At 39.7% G+C, this 14,090-nt stretch overlaps 2 protein-coding genes across 3 annotated transcripts; both read left to right on the top strand.

The window, feature by feature from the left end:
• The first annotated feature begins 339 nt into the window (after positions 1 to 339).
• LOC116023282 (SWI/SNF complex subunit SWI3D) lies at positions 340 to 5,758 on the top strand. 2 transcript variants are annotated; one of them, XM_031264273.1, is made up of 8 exons: positions 340 to 924; positions 1,154 to 1,683; positions 1,994 to 2,569; positions 3,205 to 3,356; positions 3,433 to 3,989; positions 4,109 to 4,290; positions 4,832 to 5,271; positions 5,365 to 5,758. In XM_031264273.1, the coding sequence occupies exons 1-7, from the start codon at positions 441 to 443 to the stop codon at positions 5,204 to 5,206; spliced, it is 2,856 nt and encodes a 951-aa protein (XP_031120133.1). In that variant the 5' UTR covers positions 340 to 440; the 3' UTR covers positions 5,207 to 5,271; positions 5,365 to 5,758. The 2 variants fall into 2 exon arrangements, with proteins under 2 accessions (XP_031120133.1, XP_031120140.1); XM_031264280.1 differs by having other exon boundaries at positions 5,345 to 5,758.
• Positions 5,759 to 8,392: 2,634 nt separating this feature from the next.
• Positions 8,393 to 11,602, top strand: LOC116012100 (proline-rich receptor-like protein kinase PERK7). Its single transcript, XM_031251571.1, has 8 exons — positions 8,393 to 8,816; positions 9,418 to 9,981; positions 10,245 to 10,322; positions 10,422 to 10,492; positions 10,593 to 10,669; positions 10,782 to 10,923; positions 11,057 to 11,218; positions 11,411 to 11,602. The coding sequence occupies exons 1-8, from the start codon at positions 8,393 to 8,395 to the stop codon at positions 11,600 to 11,602; spliced, it is 1,710 nt and encodes a 569-aa protein (XP_031107431.1).
• The last annotated feature ends 2,488 nt before the right edge of the window (positions 11,603 to 14,090 follow it).

The following is a 14,090-nucleotide window of genomic DNA, read 5'->3' as shown; positions in this document are numbered from 1 at the left end:
CTGTGTTTGTGATGTATATATGTAACTAATCTTATACATTTATTTATAAGTAACACTTGTGTGTAATTGTCTTACGGGTCTCAATTTATGAAACGGATAAGATATTTAATTAATGTATCAAATCTTTGATTAATTGTTCAATTTGTAATCTCATTAATCAAACATCTTACTCATTTCATAAGTTAAAATGGTCTCATACATATTTTTGGATGAGTGTATTACATGAGATTTTTGCTAACACTCCTAAAAAAGTCAACTATTTTGACAGAATAAAACTGATTGAACGGTGTGCCTTAAAAGATCACAGCAATACGATAAGAAGCGTAGACCGAGTTGCATCGTAGCAACAAAGTGATGCGTTTTCATTTTGCTATTCCTATGAACACATCTTAGAAGACGACGACGATCTCGGTGGAGGAGCTCCATAGCAAGCGTTACTCATGGAGGAGAAGTTTAAAGATATCGGCACTCCGCCGCCGGCGAGCTTCTCAACCCCGCAGAAGGCGGCGGAGGCCCCACCTTCGGACCCGCCCACTTCTCGGCGAAGGGGCGGGGGCCAGAAGCGGAAAGCAAGCGCCTTAGGCAGCGCTGGAACTTCCACTCCTCTTTCTACTTCCTCGAAGCGCCAGGCTCGCGAGAAGGCGCCGGCGGTGCCCTTTCCTCCGATCCACAACGGTCCGTGCACCAGAGCTCGACAGCAGCCCAGCAACGCCGCTTCCGTCGCCTCACCCTCAAATTCAGGCGTTCGCAGCGAGGCAGATGCGGCGCTGCTGCATAGAGTTGGAGGGGGGGAGCTGCGGAAGACCGAGGAAGTTTCAATTGAAGCGAAGGAGGATTTGGAGGCGTTGGAGGCAAAAATTGAAGCCGAATTTGAAGCAATTAGGTCTCGAGATGCTAATGCTCATGTGGTGCCGAGTCATGCTGGTGAGTTTGAAATTCTCTTTACCAACGCGTGATTTTGGTCTTATTGCTTAATTATGAGATTTCAATTTCTATGTTTTTCGAGAATTTTTTATGTAGAATGTTTTGTGATTTGCATGGAAATTTTTGCCCTTTACTATTTCCTGTAATTGCTTTTGTGCTGATAGTGAAAAAGAAAAAGCTAAGCCCAGTCCATTCCAAGATTATGTATTGGTTTTCTCTAACTCTGCAGGTTGGTTTTCTTGGACAAAAGTTCATTCATTGGAGGAGCAAACAATGCCGTCCTTCTTTAATGGGAAGTCTCCAAACAGGACTCCTGAAATGTACATGGAGATACGCAATTTGATCATGAGAAAGTATCACGCAGACCCAAACACTCGTATTGAAGTGAAGGATTTGTCTGAGCTCTCTACTGGTGTGTTGGAGGCAAGGCAAGAGGTGATGGAGTTTCTGGACTACTGGGGTTTGATCAATTACCACCCTTTCCCACAACCTGATTCTGCTATGAATGTTGATACCAATGTAGAGGAAGCACCAAAGGATGATTCTTTACTGGATAAGCTGTTCCGCTTTGAATCAGAGGCAACGTGGACACCAGTTGTTCCCAGGGCAAACATGACCACTCCAGCTCTGACATCTGGGCTATTTCCCGAGTCTACTTTGATTGAAGAATTGGGGAAGTCTGAGGGCCCTTCAGTTGAGTATCATTGTAACTCCTGCTCGGGTGATTGCTCCCGTAAACGTTATCATTGCCAGAAGCAGGTATCCTTATTTTAAACCTTTTTACAGCATTGCTCTCAACATATTCAAGTTTTGTCCTGTTAAAAGAAACACCATACTTCATTTAAGTGTGTTGCACAGATTCCAGATATAAATATATGAATGCAGATTATTTTCATACAACACTGTTCATGGGGCAAGGAGTCCAATGATACTCAATGTAGTTCTGAATTTGTAGTATCAATATAAAATGTCTACTTACATGACCCCTAATTGTGAATAATCTTGACTTCTGAGCCATGTTTGTCAAAAGTGGGCCCTTCACTGTGTTGATTTCCTTCTTTCTCTACAGGCAGATTTTGATTTATGTACAGAATGCTTCAACAATGGGAAGTTTGACCGTGATATGGCCCCCTCAGATTTCATTCTTATGGAGCCTGCTGAGGCTGGTGGTGCAAGCAGTGGGAAGTGGACTGATCAGGAGACACTCCTTCTCCTTGAAGCATTAGAACTTTACAAAGAAAACTGGAATGAGATTGCTGAGCATGTTGCAACAAAGACAAAAGCTCAGTGCATCTTGCATTTTGTTGAAATGCCAATTGAGGATATGTTCTTGGATGGTGATAATAAAATTGATGGCATTTTGAATACTGATGTTTCAGTGAATGATGACAATTCTGCATCTAAAGGTGGTCCCGAGACAACGGAGAGTAAGGAATCTAAGGATGATGGAAATGAGAATCAGCCTGCATCCTCATCAATTGAAGCTTTGAAGCCGGATGATGTAAATGATTCAAATGCTGAACAGGAATATGGCGAGAACATTGCACTCAAGGCTCTTAGGGAAGCATTTGTAGCTATTGGTTCTTTTCCTTCACCTGGGGAACGTCTTTCATTTGCTGAAGCTGGCAATCCTGTAATGGCATTGGTATGTTAATTTTGTTTTTCTTTCTTGAGATGGATTAGTAATTCTGTTGTTCTATGTTTCTATGGACTATGGGAAAAGTTAAAAGGCCTGTAAAATCAATTTTTCCAACCAATGAAACTTGTCTTCCAACCTGTGTTATCCTGGAAACAATGTTTCAAAGCGATGTGGGACACAATGGTTCTAACCCTTTTTCAAATGTTATCTCAACTGTTGGTTCTCTATGGCTAGTCTGCTGGTGTTGGACCTTCTGCAGACATGGGTGCTTCACCTGGATCCTCTTGAATACACTGAAATGTTATGCACACTGGTGTATTGATTTGGATAATGTTGTCTGCCAATTTTTTGCTTGCATGCTGAATATGTGATGATACCTTACTCTGCATAACATAGCTGATGGTCATTTTGTAAACATTTATGACATTTCTTGTTATAAACTAGGAATTAACAATTCTATTTGGGAAATGATGCTACTTCAAAAGAGGAGCATCAAGAATTTCACTTTGTATTGGCAAGCTACCGAGGGTATTATTATGAAAAGTTTTGATTCAATGAGCTTATAGTCAATTTGTTCTAGATACTGAAACCAAATAATTGAACTTGTTTTAATGGTCTCAATATTCTGTTTTTGACCTCAGGCAGCTTTCCTGGTAAAATTGGTGGAAGCTAATGTAGCTACTGCCTCTGTGCGTAGCTCTTTGAAAGCTGTTTCTGGTGAGCAATTAGCTGCCAGGCACTGTTTTCTTTTAGAAGATCCTCCTGATGACAAGAAATCATCCAACTCTGATAGGTTTGTCAACCTTCCTATTAGCATTAATTACCTAATAATGAGTGAATATTGAATATGATGTTTATAAAATATGCAGAGCTGTTACTGATTCAACTGAGCCTGAAGTGCAGCAGGATGAGCAGCGGAATAATAAACAGCATGAAGAGCCTAACTTAGTTAACGGTAAAATTGATTCTTCTGTTGAACAGAATAAAGAGAATAAGCAAGCAGAAGAGAATAATGAAAAAGGAGAAACCATGGAGAAAAAGAAACAGAGTGAAGCTGGGGAGAGCAGTGTTAAGGGACAAGGAGAAGAAACACTTTCTCATTGTGAACATTCAGAAAAATCCGAGTCCAGAAAGGGAACTGATGTAAAGGTTAATGACATGGTTGTTGAATCACTTCATGTGAATGGAAGAGATGAAGCAGATCTGCAAAAGCAAGAAACACCAAGTACCGGTGAAGGTTCTGATACTCAAAAATCAAAAGTGGAGCCACCTTCCAGTTCAACAAAGGAGTGTGAAGATGGAGCGTCAGTGGCCATACCATCTCATTCTGTGGATTCTCCAAAAGACGAGGATATGATGCCTGCCACAGAAAAGAAAGAGCCTGAGCAATCCATGTCGATGGTTGAAAACAAAGTTAAATCAACAGGTTTGTCCCTCACAATCTGATTGTAGATTATAGGCACCAAAGACAAGATTATCATTAAATTGAAGCTCCAACTAAGGCTCAGATTTTGATCAATTGATTTATTTATTTATTCCGAGTAGGTGAAGAAAAAGAGTGCAAGATTGAGAAGAAAGATGCTTCAAATAAAAATGATCTCGATATTGATAAGATTAAGCATGCTGCAGTCACTGCTTTGTCAGCTGCAGCAGTGAAGGCAAAGTTTCTTGCAGAGCAAGAAGAAGATCAAATTCGGAAGCTTGCTACATCATTAATAGAAAAACAGGTAATTCTTATTGCTAATCAACATGCCTTTTGTTAGTGTCTTGCTAGAAGATCTGCTATTGTTTTATTTGTTGTGTTGCTTAATGGTAATCTGTTTTGGCTGTTGCCATTAAATTGGCTTTACATTGGAACTGAAATTCTGATTAGCCTACTTAGAACTGAGAAGCCTTAGTAAAACTGTGCCAGTTGGAGGAACTAAGAACAGCTTGCCTAGGTGATAAAGTTAAGTATTTTACATTGTTTTTATGCTAAAATGTTCATATTTTACAGAATGCAATGGGATGCTTTCCTTGTTACAAATCAGCTATCTGCAAAGTGTTGTGTTCCTTTTCAAATTCTTTCATTTTCCTGTTACTTATTAGTAAAATCCAGGCTCAGCCTAGGGTCCGAGCAATCACAAATAATTGCATTTTGCTGGCCAATTGCATATCACGTTCTCCTAATTTTGCTGTGGCATTTTGAGCTGATGTTAAATCAGTACTTTGTTTCATTCACTCTTATTGTATTGCTAGATAAGTTTGGTAATCTTGATTAATTTGCAGTTACACAAGCTGGAGACCAAGTTGGGCTTCTTCAGTGAGATGGAGAACACCTTAGTAAGGGTTAGAGAACAGTTGGATAGGTCAAAACAGAAACTTTTCCATGAGAGAGCACAGATAATTGCAAGCCGATTTGGCATTTCTGGATCCTCAGCTCGTCCCATGTCACAACCATTACCTGCCAACAAACCTGGAATGACTTTTCCTGGGGCAGCTCCTAGGCCGTTAACTGGCATGGGCTCTGCAATAAGGCCGCCAATTTCAAGGCCCCTGATGGCATCAATGCCTGCTCCCAGCTCATTTATGCCCACAGCAGTTGCAGGTAGTTCAGTACAACCTTCAAACACAGACAAGGTCTCATCGGTTGGGAATAAGTAATCGTCATTCTCATGGATCCGTTTTAGTTTTATTAGCGACAAGCCTGGAAACTCCCTCCTTACCCCGTAAGTATCTCCTTGAACCTTTTAGCAGTATAATCAACAGTGGTTGTGCTTTCGTTATTATACATCAAATTAGTTCTCATTGTGATTATACAGATTCTTTGTGTTGCTTTTGAACCCCGGTTGGCCAGAGTGGTCGGTCTCAGTAGTGAAATGCAACAAGCGATGTAGTATGGACTCTAGTTATGGCATTCAGCATTAGCAGGTTGCAGTTAATTTTTCGGAGCCTGGCATCTTGGAATAGGCAAAATCTTCCTATATTGTGTCGGACTTCGTGTAGTAAAACCTCATATGATTCTTGTAGTCGCATGTATGTGCTAGTATATGTAAAACTAGAAGCTTTGGAATGAACATTTTGAGATATTTATAGTAGCAGTAGCTTTGGTACATTGTACTGCTTTCTGTCACCTTAAGAATCATAGCAGTCGGATGTTTCATTGTACTGTATTTTTAAGCATGTTAATTGAGCAGATCTACAATGTTATGAAAATTACTCCATAATTGAATAACATGTAACACAGAAGAATCGTTACAAAGTTATCACCCAAAATCGGCTGATACGAGTATATACAGAGAGAGTCCAATTCCGTATCACCGGCAGCTATTCATAGTTCATTTTTAGTAGATGGAGGGATGACTCGAAGTCTCAAAGGTCTAATTTGATTTGTGGTAACCTACAATTAATTAAGTGGGTCAAAATAGTTGATTTGGTAACAATATTCTAAGTTCAACTCTCTAGAGAAACTATTTATTGGTTTAAATCGGTCAGGTATAGATAATTTAAATTAGTTTACCTTCTTGTGGTTGTCTAGGCCATAATATGTTAATATGAATTTTTATCTAGAGCATATCTTCAAATAGTGTGGTTGTCTAGGCCACAATATGTTAATATGAATTTTTATCTAGAGCATATCTTCAAATAGTGATTACAGATTTTCACGAAACTCAAAGTCTAATCGATTCTTTAAGATTATGTTATGCATGTTGTCTTGATTTTCTACATTTCTTCAAAAGGATACTCCAATGACCTCACCTAATTAAGTCTTAGTGGAAGTAAATAATTGTGAGACCCATTAGTAATAACCGAACATTGGATCAAATAGTTAAAACTATATATATATGGGATTTCTTGGTGGTGTGTTCAGGTTAGCATAAATTATACATTAAGCTGTAATTTTGCATCATTAAAAAAATAGAAAAAGGTGCAAATAAGCCCTCTAACTTTATCCAAAAGTGTAATTAAGTCCTTCAATATTAGAAAAGTTCAATTAAACACTTAAACTTGTCATTTTGATACATTTAAACCTAAATGACCTGTTGTTCACCTGGAACAACCGGTCATTAAGTTCTCGTCCAATATTTCGGCGACCACCAAACGTCATACCACCGGCGTCCGGTTGTCTTCTACCATCTGCTCGTTTTCGGATTGGACGTCTACACAGTAGAAGAGCTTCTGCTGCCTCGTCGCTAAAGCTTCTGCAACAACAGCCTTGTCTTCCATCTCCGCAAGCTTTCTTTTGGTGGATCATGTAGCCCTCCGTTTTTCCTCATTTTCTTGTATTTTCTCCACTCTGCAAATTTTTTTCAGAAGAAAAGAGAAAAGAATATTACATATGGATGGAAAATAAATAAATCTCTATTATGTTCTTCGATCCATCTACCATCTTTGTTCACATGGTGATTTGATTTTCTTATATATATTTCCTTGTACTGATCTTGACACATTACCAATTCTTTTGGACCCAAGCGTGGATTCCAAAATGAAAACAGAAATTGACCCTAAGCCCTGCTAATAGTTCTTGTTAAAGCTTGAGATTTTAAATTGTGATAAAGATGGGGTAGGGATTTCAATTGACCATGGTGGTGTGAACTTGGATATGAAATTTCTAACTCAAGAACACATTTTTTATTTCACCGGTTGGAGGTAACTAAATTCACTGATACTGTCTTTAAGTGCTAGAGTTTTTATTGCAGATCCGTGATGAAGTTGAACTTTGATTTATTGATTTTGTTACCTGTGAAACCATCAGCGCTTCCCTGCTTTTTTCTTGCCTCCCGTGGAGATTGGTGGCATTTAGGCGGCGTCAATGGCGGATAGTGGAAGCTGCAATCTTCATTGTTCAACACCCCGCTGGAATCACTGTTGATGAACCATCTTTATTTTCGTTGGAGAAGAATGACGGGGTGACCATCGTTTTCCGGCGAAGGTGGCCGTAAGCTAAACTTTTTTGGGCAGTGAATAACCGGTAACCTGTTGGTTACCGGTGAACATGGTTTATTTGATCAATTGTGACAAGTTTAAGTGTTTAATTGAACTTTTCTAATGTTGAAGGGCTTAATTGCACTTTTGGGTAAAGTTGGAGGGGCATTTCCCTAAAAAAAATAATAAAAATGATGGACAATCACAAGAAATTAAAGGGTGTGAGGGTAATATACTAATATGAAAGTTGAAAGGAGAGCATTATTGATTAATATAATGGTGAAGTACGTACGTGTATCCCTTGGGGGTTGTGCATGCATGCATGCATGTGTGAAATTGAAGGTTGACCAATTCAAGCAACTTTATTTATTTGGTGCGAGAATGGAATTAATTGTGACAAATGGCCCGAAAAAGAGCGGAGAGAGAGAGAGAGAGATTAGTTAGTATCCTTAAGTTTAGGAAGAGGAGTGAATGGGGATGGAAAGACGGCTCTCTAGGCTTCTTTCTTGAATCTATTACCATCAAACTTCTGTTTTTTCTCCTTTCTTTCAGACTTTCCCCTGCCTTTCTCCTTGACGTATCATCATCCCTTCCCTTCCCTTCCATTCTCTCTCTCCCCATTTTCCCCACTCTAATCTTCTCATCATCTTCTTCATTTCCATCTTACATACTACTTCCACTTCAACTCTCATCTATCAGTGTCAATATAATATTATGGTTTTATATATTCATCATATACATATATGCATGCTTTGGATGGTTTCCTAGTTTTGATTTGTAGTCGTGCGTGGTGATAATAAGGTGTTGTTGTGGTTAATCTGGATTCGATTTTCAGGAGAGATTGGCAGGCCTTAATTAATTAGATGCCGTAGCTAGGAATCTTCTTCTGTGTTTCTTTTCTTTTCACACATACCTCCATAAGTAATGTCTTCCCCATCACCTGAAGATTCTAAGCAACCGCCGCCTTCAGATTCCCCACCGCCTCCTGATGATTCTTCATCTCCCCCTCCACCGAATGACTCCGATGACAAATCCCCGCCTCCTCCGCAGTCTAACGGGGACTCGCAGCCGCCTCCCCCGCCTCCGCCTCCTCCTCCTCCACCCCCTCCCCCGCCTCCACCGGGCGATAATAACGCGCTTTCCCCACCCTCACGCCCAAAGAAAGCAGGGAAAAAATCATCATCATCCAGCAATAACAATGACACACTCTTAATTGCAGGAGTTGCGGCCGGAGCAGCCCTATTGATTCTTGTTTTGATAGTCTTCTTAATCTCTTGCTGTAAACGCAAAAGGCGAAGATCTCATCGTGACCAGATGCAATATTACAATGACAATTCTCCCAGGAAAGGTCCGTATATTAGATCAGAGTTACTGCATATTTATTTATTATTTTATATAGGAAAATGAACTGATCCACCACTTGTCATTTCGTCTCCACTCACCTGGTACTTGAATTAGCCCTTCTAACAATTCGCCCGATTTAATTCCACCCCTAATCACCTAATACTAGATTTGTCTCTTTCAATAATACTCCTAGCTGACGTTAGATTTGACTCTTTTAATATCTCTAATCACTTGGTGCTAAATTTAACCCATCAACCCTTCCACCAACAGTTCTCCAGTCACCCCAACTACCTGGTGCTGGCCTAGTGGCCTAACCATTCCCTTATCACCTTAGCCTTAACCACACAATCGTAGCAAAAAGCATTACATTTTCGGTGCTAAACTTGACTCTTCAAACTTTCATCCAAGAGTAACCAATTAAATAATATCACATTAACCAAAGATCTTGTTGTCTAATGGCACCTGGTTTACACTCTCATATGGAAGAGAATGCGATTGTTGACTCTTTGTGCTCCAGTGGGCTACATTGTAACAATTTCTAGCTAGCATTAATCTTTTTATATATTATATGCTGAACATTAGGAATATTTGATGCATTTTTGCAGGTAATGATTATTATAATAACACCGGGCCATACGGGACTTGGAAACCAAACAATAATCCAACTGGATCTGGCGATTATTTTGTTAAGATGCCACCGCCCCCTCCCAGCGCCGGCGTGAGCTCAGAGCATGCTTGGCCGCTGGTGCCACCGCCGCCACCGCCAATGCTGATGAGTAGCGACATGAGCTCCGCCGCTTTCTCCGGTCCGCATCAAGCAGCTCTGCCGCCGCCGCATCCGGCCATGGCTCTGGGGTTTAACCAAAGCAGTTTCACATATGACGACCTGGCAGTGGCAACTGGAGGGTTCTCTAAGGCTAACCTATTGGGGCAGGGCGGGTTCGGGTACGTGTACAAAGGCGTGTTGCCCAATGGCAAGGAGATTGCGGTGAAGTGCCTGAAATCTAACAGCGGACAAGGAGAGCGGGAGTTTCAGGCCGAGGTTGAGATCATCAGTCGTGTCCATCATCGTCACCTCGTGTCTTTGGTCGGGTACTGCATTTCTGGGGCTCAGAGGATGCTCATCTATGAGTTTGTGCCCAATGGCACTCTCGAATATCACGTTCGAGGTATGATACATTCATACTATGGCTTAATTTGATCAATTTTGGGGTGACCAGAAAAACTCATAATCCTGACAGGACAGTGTGGTTTAACCTGCCTAAGTTGTCATAGCTGATTAGTTCAAACCAAGAAAATTGGGATTTGAAATCGTGACATTGTGGTTACTTGTCTATATCCTTAACTATTTTGGTTGGGATTATGTCCAAATTGATCAATTTTGTTAATCTATGTTGCTGGGATATTATGTCTTATGAGTGAAAATTTGCAGCAACTGTTATGGATTTCCCAACCAGGCTTAAAATTGCACTAGGTGCCGCCAAAGGGTTTGCTTATCTGCACGAAGATTGTAAGTCTTGATTCATAATTTAATTTTCTTCATATAATATAATTGTGAGAAATGATAATTAAATTGAATAATATTTGAGTACTGGGTTTTCGAGTGCAGGCCACCCTCGCATTATACACAGAGATATTAAGGCTGCAAATATTTTGTTGGACTACAATTTTGATGCAAAGGTACATGCATATATAAGATCAAAATTTCCTTTCCTTTCAATTAGTTATTTCTAAGTTTATATTTGATAACTCATTAATCCATTGCATGAACCACATTTAGGTTGCTGACTTTGGACTGGCTAAGCTCAGCAATGATACCCAAACCCACGTCTCAACACGCATCATGGGAACATTCGGGTGAATACATACACTATCAGTTTCTGAGCATTCTATTCTAATTTCAATGCATGCTTGGTCAGAATTGAAATTTGACATTTTCCAATCACTTAAATTCCGTTTTCATTCATAGGTACTTGGCACCAGAGTATGCATCCAGCGGCAAACTGACTGAAAAATCTGATGTTTACTCATATGGAGTTATGCTCCTGGAACTCATAACTGGGCGACGCCCCATAGATGTTAATGGCGACGATGATACCTTAGTCGACTGGGTACACACACATATATATATATATATATATTCTACTTCCACAATACACAACAACACATGATTCTTTGATTGATTAAGGAAAATGATGATCACATCTCTGTTCTATATATATACTTTACATATATATAATGCAGGCTAGGCCTATTCTGACGCGGTCTGTAGACGGTGGAAATTTCGAAGAGCTGGTGGATCCGCGGTTGGAGAAGAACTACAACCCGCAGGAGATGCATCGCATGGTGGCTTGTGCCGCTGCTTGCGTTAGGCATTCCGCTAGGAGACGTCCCAAAATGAGCCAGGTACTATACAGAGAAAAATGATCTTGTGGTCGAGTGACATGTCCTTATAATTACTCTTCCAAATTGAAGGTCATGAGATCTAGCCTTAGTAGATGCAGTATTGACTTCTAACAGGAGTATAAATGAAAGATACATACGACAATATAATAGAGTGAGTAACGAAGTACTAATGTTTACTGGCCCCGAATGCAGATTGTGCGTGCTTTGGAAGGCGACGTTCAGTTGAATGATCTAAACGTGGAGGCAGTGAAATCCACGGGCGAGAGTTCAGAGTACGATTCGAGCACGGAGACAAGGGGCGGGAAATACGGAGGAGCGTCGAGCCAGGAGTTCTCCAGCGGCGAGTATTCCGGCGACCAAACACACCAACACCACGCTCCATAAACTCTACTGGATTTTAATTAATTGTCTGATCTCATTTTCCACAATAATAATAGTCAAGAAAATTTGGCTTGGCTTTCTGGGAGTTGAACTGCATGCAAAATGTGGCACTGGTGATAGATGCATGCATAGAATAAAGACACGCGCGTACGGCTTCACGGTTCACACGCGGCGGCACTGGTGTTGTGGTTTTTGCTTTCTGGATGGAATTGTGTCGTCGCGCGACACAGAGGAGTAGATTATTAGAGAGATTATATTGTACTGTGAAGTCACCTATCTCTTTCCCCCTAAAGCAAGCGGCTTGACTTGCAGTTTTTATGCTTAATTTGTGTTCATTTTTGGAGTCAATTTGTATTCCCTTTTGGATCAGAACGTTATTATGGAATCACTTTTCCTTTTCAAAAATATCACATTTTATAATCTTATCAAATTCTTTTATCAACTGTCTATCTATTACTACTGCGGTTCCATTTTATGTCTCTTAGTGACTTAAATGAAATTATTTAAAATTTAGATTTTCATAATATTAAATTTAGTATTAATATATATAATTTATATATTGAAAATACTTTTAAACACAGAAACTAAAATTTAAAAATAATAAGAAAATAAGCAAAGAAGAAAGTGTTGGTTTGAACAATAAATACTAAACTGGATAAATAAAATAGGACGGAATGACAATATAACTGATAATCCAATATTGTTTTACTTGAATTTGTAGATGCCTCCAGGACATTAGTCTAGTGGATGTGAAATTTCATTTGAAATTAAAGCTTGCTTCTAGTGGCATGTTGTGGTCAAAAGTGTATATGGTGACATGTTTAAAATAACAATGTTTGTACCATTTCTAAAAATAATTAGTCTCAATGTTATTTATTTATCAACTTGTTACACTTTTAGTGAGTGTTCGGTTCATGAATTGTTAGATTCTTATTGAGAGTTTTTTTCCCCTGAGAAACGAGCTTCAATTACTAGCAACCAGAGCATAAATACAATAATGAGAAATGACAATCCAAGCCCTCTATCTAGCTTGAGAACCGGAAGTCCTTGCCAACACATGAGGCGCTTGATTCACTAAACAACCAATATGACAAACTAACACATTCCCAATAGAATTGACAAAGGACATACACGGACTAATAACTAAGCATGAGTAAGAATGACCAAGCAACACTATAAAATCTATATATAACAAAAGTTTAGATTGTCAAACTCTAAAATGACATTGTTAGCACCTATCTCCTTGATCCATGACAGAGCTTCCTAGCAAGCAATTGCCTCGGCTAGGCTTGGATTTCGATTACAATGGAACCTCCCGTTACGAGTTGTCACAAAGCTCTCAAAATGATTGCGAAGAACAACCCCAAACCCCTCCCAATTCATCAACAAAGAAGAGTATTGCGTCGACATTGCATTTTAGAAAGTTTTGTAAATAACTCAAACTTTGAAGTGCAAGTAAAATATGTTAAAAGTACAAGTAACAGTTTCATATAGTGCAACAATAGTGCAAGTAAAATGTGTTAAAAGTGCAAGCAACAACTTCTAATAGTGCAACAACATTCAGTGCACATAACATTATCATTATTTGCACCAATGTGAAAAGTATGCATTGTTTACCTACACACTTGCACATGTTACTTGCACTTCATATATATTGACGCACTCCTATGGGAATTGCTAACTAAGAGAGAACTAAAAACTAATCCAAGCCATCCATATGAAAAGATCAATGGATATATATATATATATATATATATATATATATATATATATATATATATATATATAATTGTATTCAGGTGAGGACTATTAGATTATAGAGGATTCCTAGGACTCACATTAGCCATTGATCTGATAAAATTAATGGGTAAATTTAGGTGTTTTTTTTAATTACTTGTTTTATTAAATCAGACAATTTTTCGTGTGTATATCAGGGTTTGAGGGTAGTTTTGTCTTTGTCAAGGGGTTTTAATTTTGGTATAACAGATTTTTCGGATTCCAAAACGAGGCAAATTATCGACTCTTCGGTTTCTTCTTGTTTTTGGAGAGTAATTTCATTGGCTGAGTTCGGCGGTTTCTTCGACGGTCTGTGGCAGCTTCTCGGCAGTTGAGCGTGAGGATACACCGGCGCAGCGATGGCAGAGAGCGGTGGATCTCGACTTCGTTTGGAGAGGTCTGCTAGGGTAGCTGGTCGAGATAGGTTATTATTTAAAAAAAAAAAATTCCAGATGCTAGGGTTGCGGGTTTGGTCCGGCGACATTGGTGTATTGGTGCGGCGGGGGATGGGGTGGGAGGGTAGGGTTGCATGTGGCTGATTTGTAGTTGTGGTGGTGGTGGGCGGGTTGTTTTCGGGGTGAGTGTTATTTTAAAAAAAAATCGGCTTCTAGGGTTGCGGGGTTTGGTCCGGCGACATTGGTTGCTAGGGTTGCGGGTTTGGTCCGGCGACATTGGTGTGTTGGTGCGGCGGGGGATGGGGTGGGAGGGTAGGGTT

This window comes from Ipomoea triloba, chromosome 1 (genome assembly GCF_003576645.1).
Source record: "Ipomoea triloba cultivar NCNSP0323 chromosome 1, ASM357664v1".
In the NCBI taxonomy this organism is placed as follows: Eukaryota; Viridiplantae; Streptophyta; class Magnoliopsida; order Solanales; family Convolvulaceae; genus Ipomoea; species Ipomoea triloba.
This window is presented reverse-complemented; position numbering and strand designations above follow the sequence as displayed.

What these genes read in the sequence shown, in the direction of transcription:
- LOC116023282 (XM_031264273.1), top strand. Translation starts at nt 441, where the DNA reads ATGGAGGAGAAGTTTAAAGATATCGGCACTCCGCCGCCGGCGAGCTTC. An exon ending in TGTGGTGCCGAGTCATGCTG is followed by an intron (nt 925 to 1,153) that starts GTGAGTTTGAAA and finishes CTAACTCTGCAG; the next exon opens with GTTGGTTTTCTTGGACAAAA. An exon ending in GTTATCATTGCCAGAAGCAG is followed by an intron (nt 1,684 to 1,993) that starts GTATCCTTATTT and finishes CTTTCTCTACAG; the next exon opens with GCAGATTTTGATTTATGTAC.
- LOC116012100 (XM_031251571.1), top strand. Translation starts at nt 8,393, where the DNA reads ATGTCTTCCCCATCACCTGAAGATTCTAAGCAACCGCCGCCTTCAGAT. An exon ending in ACTACAATTTTGATGCAAAG is followed by an intron (nt 10,493 to 10,592) that starts GTACATGCATAT and finishes AACCACATTTAG; the next exon opens with GTTGCTGACTTTGGACTGGC. An exon ending in GACGTCCCAAAATGAGCCAG is followed by an intron (nt 11,219 to 11,410) that starts GTACTATACAGA and finishes CCCCGAATGCAG; the next exon opens with ATTGTGCGTGCTTTGGAAGG.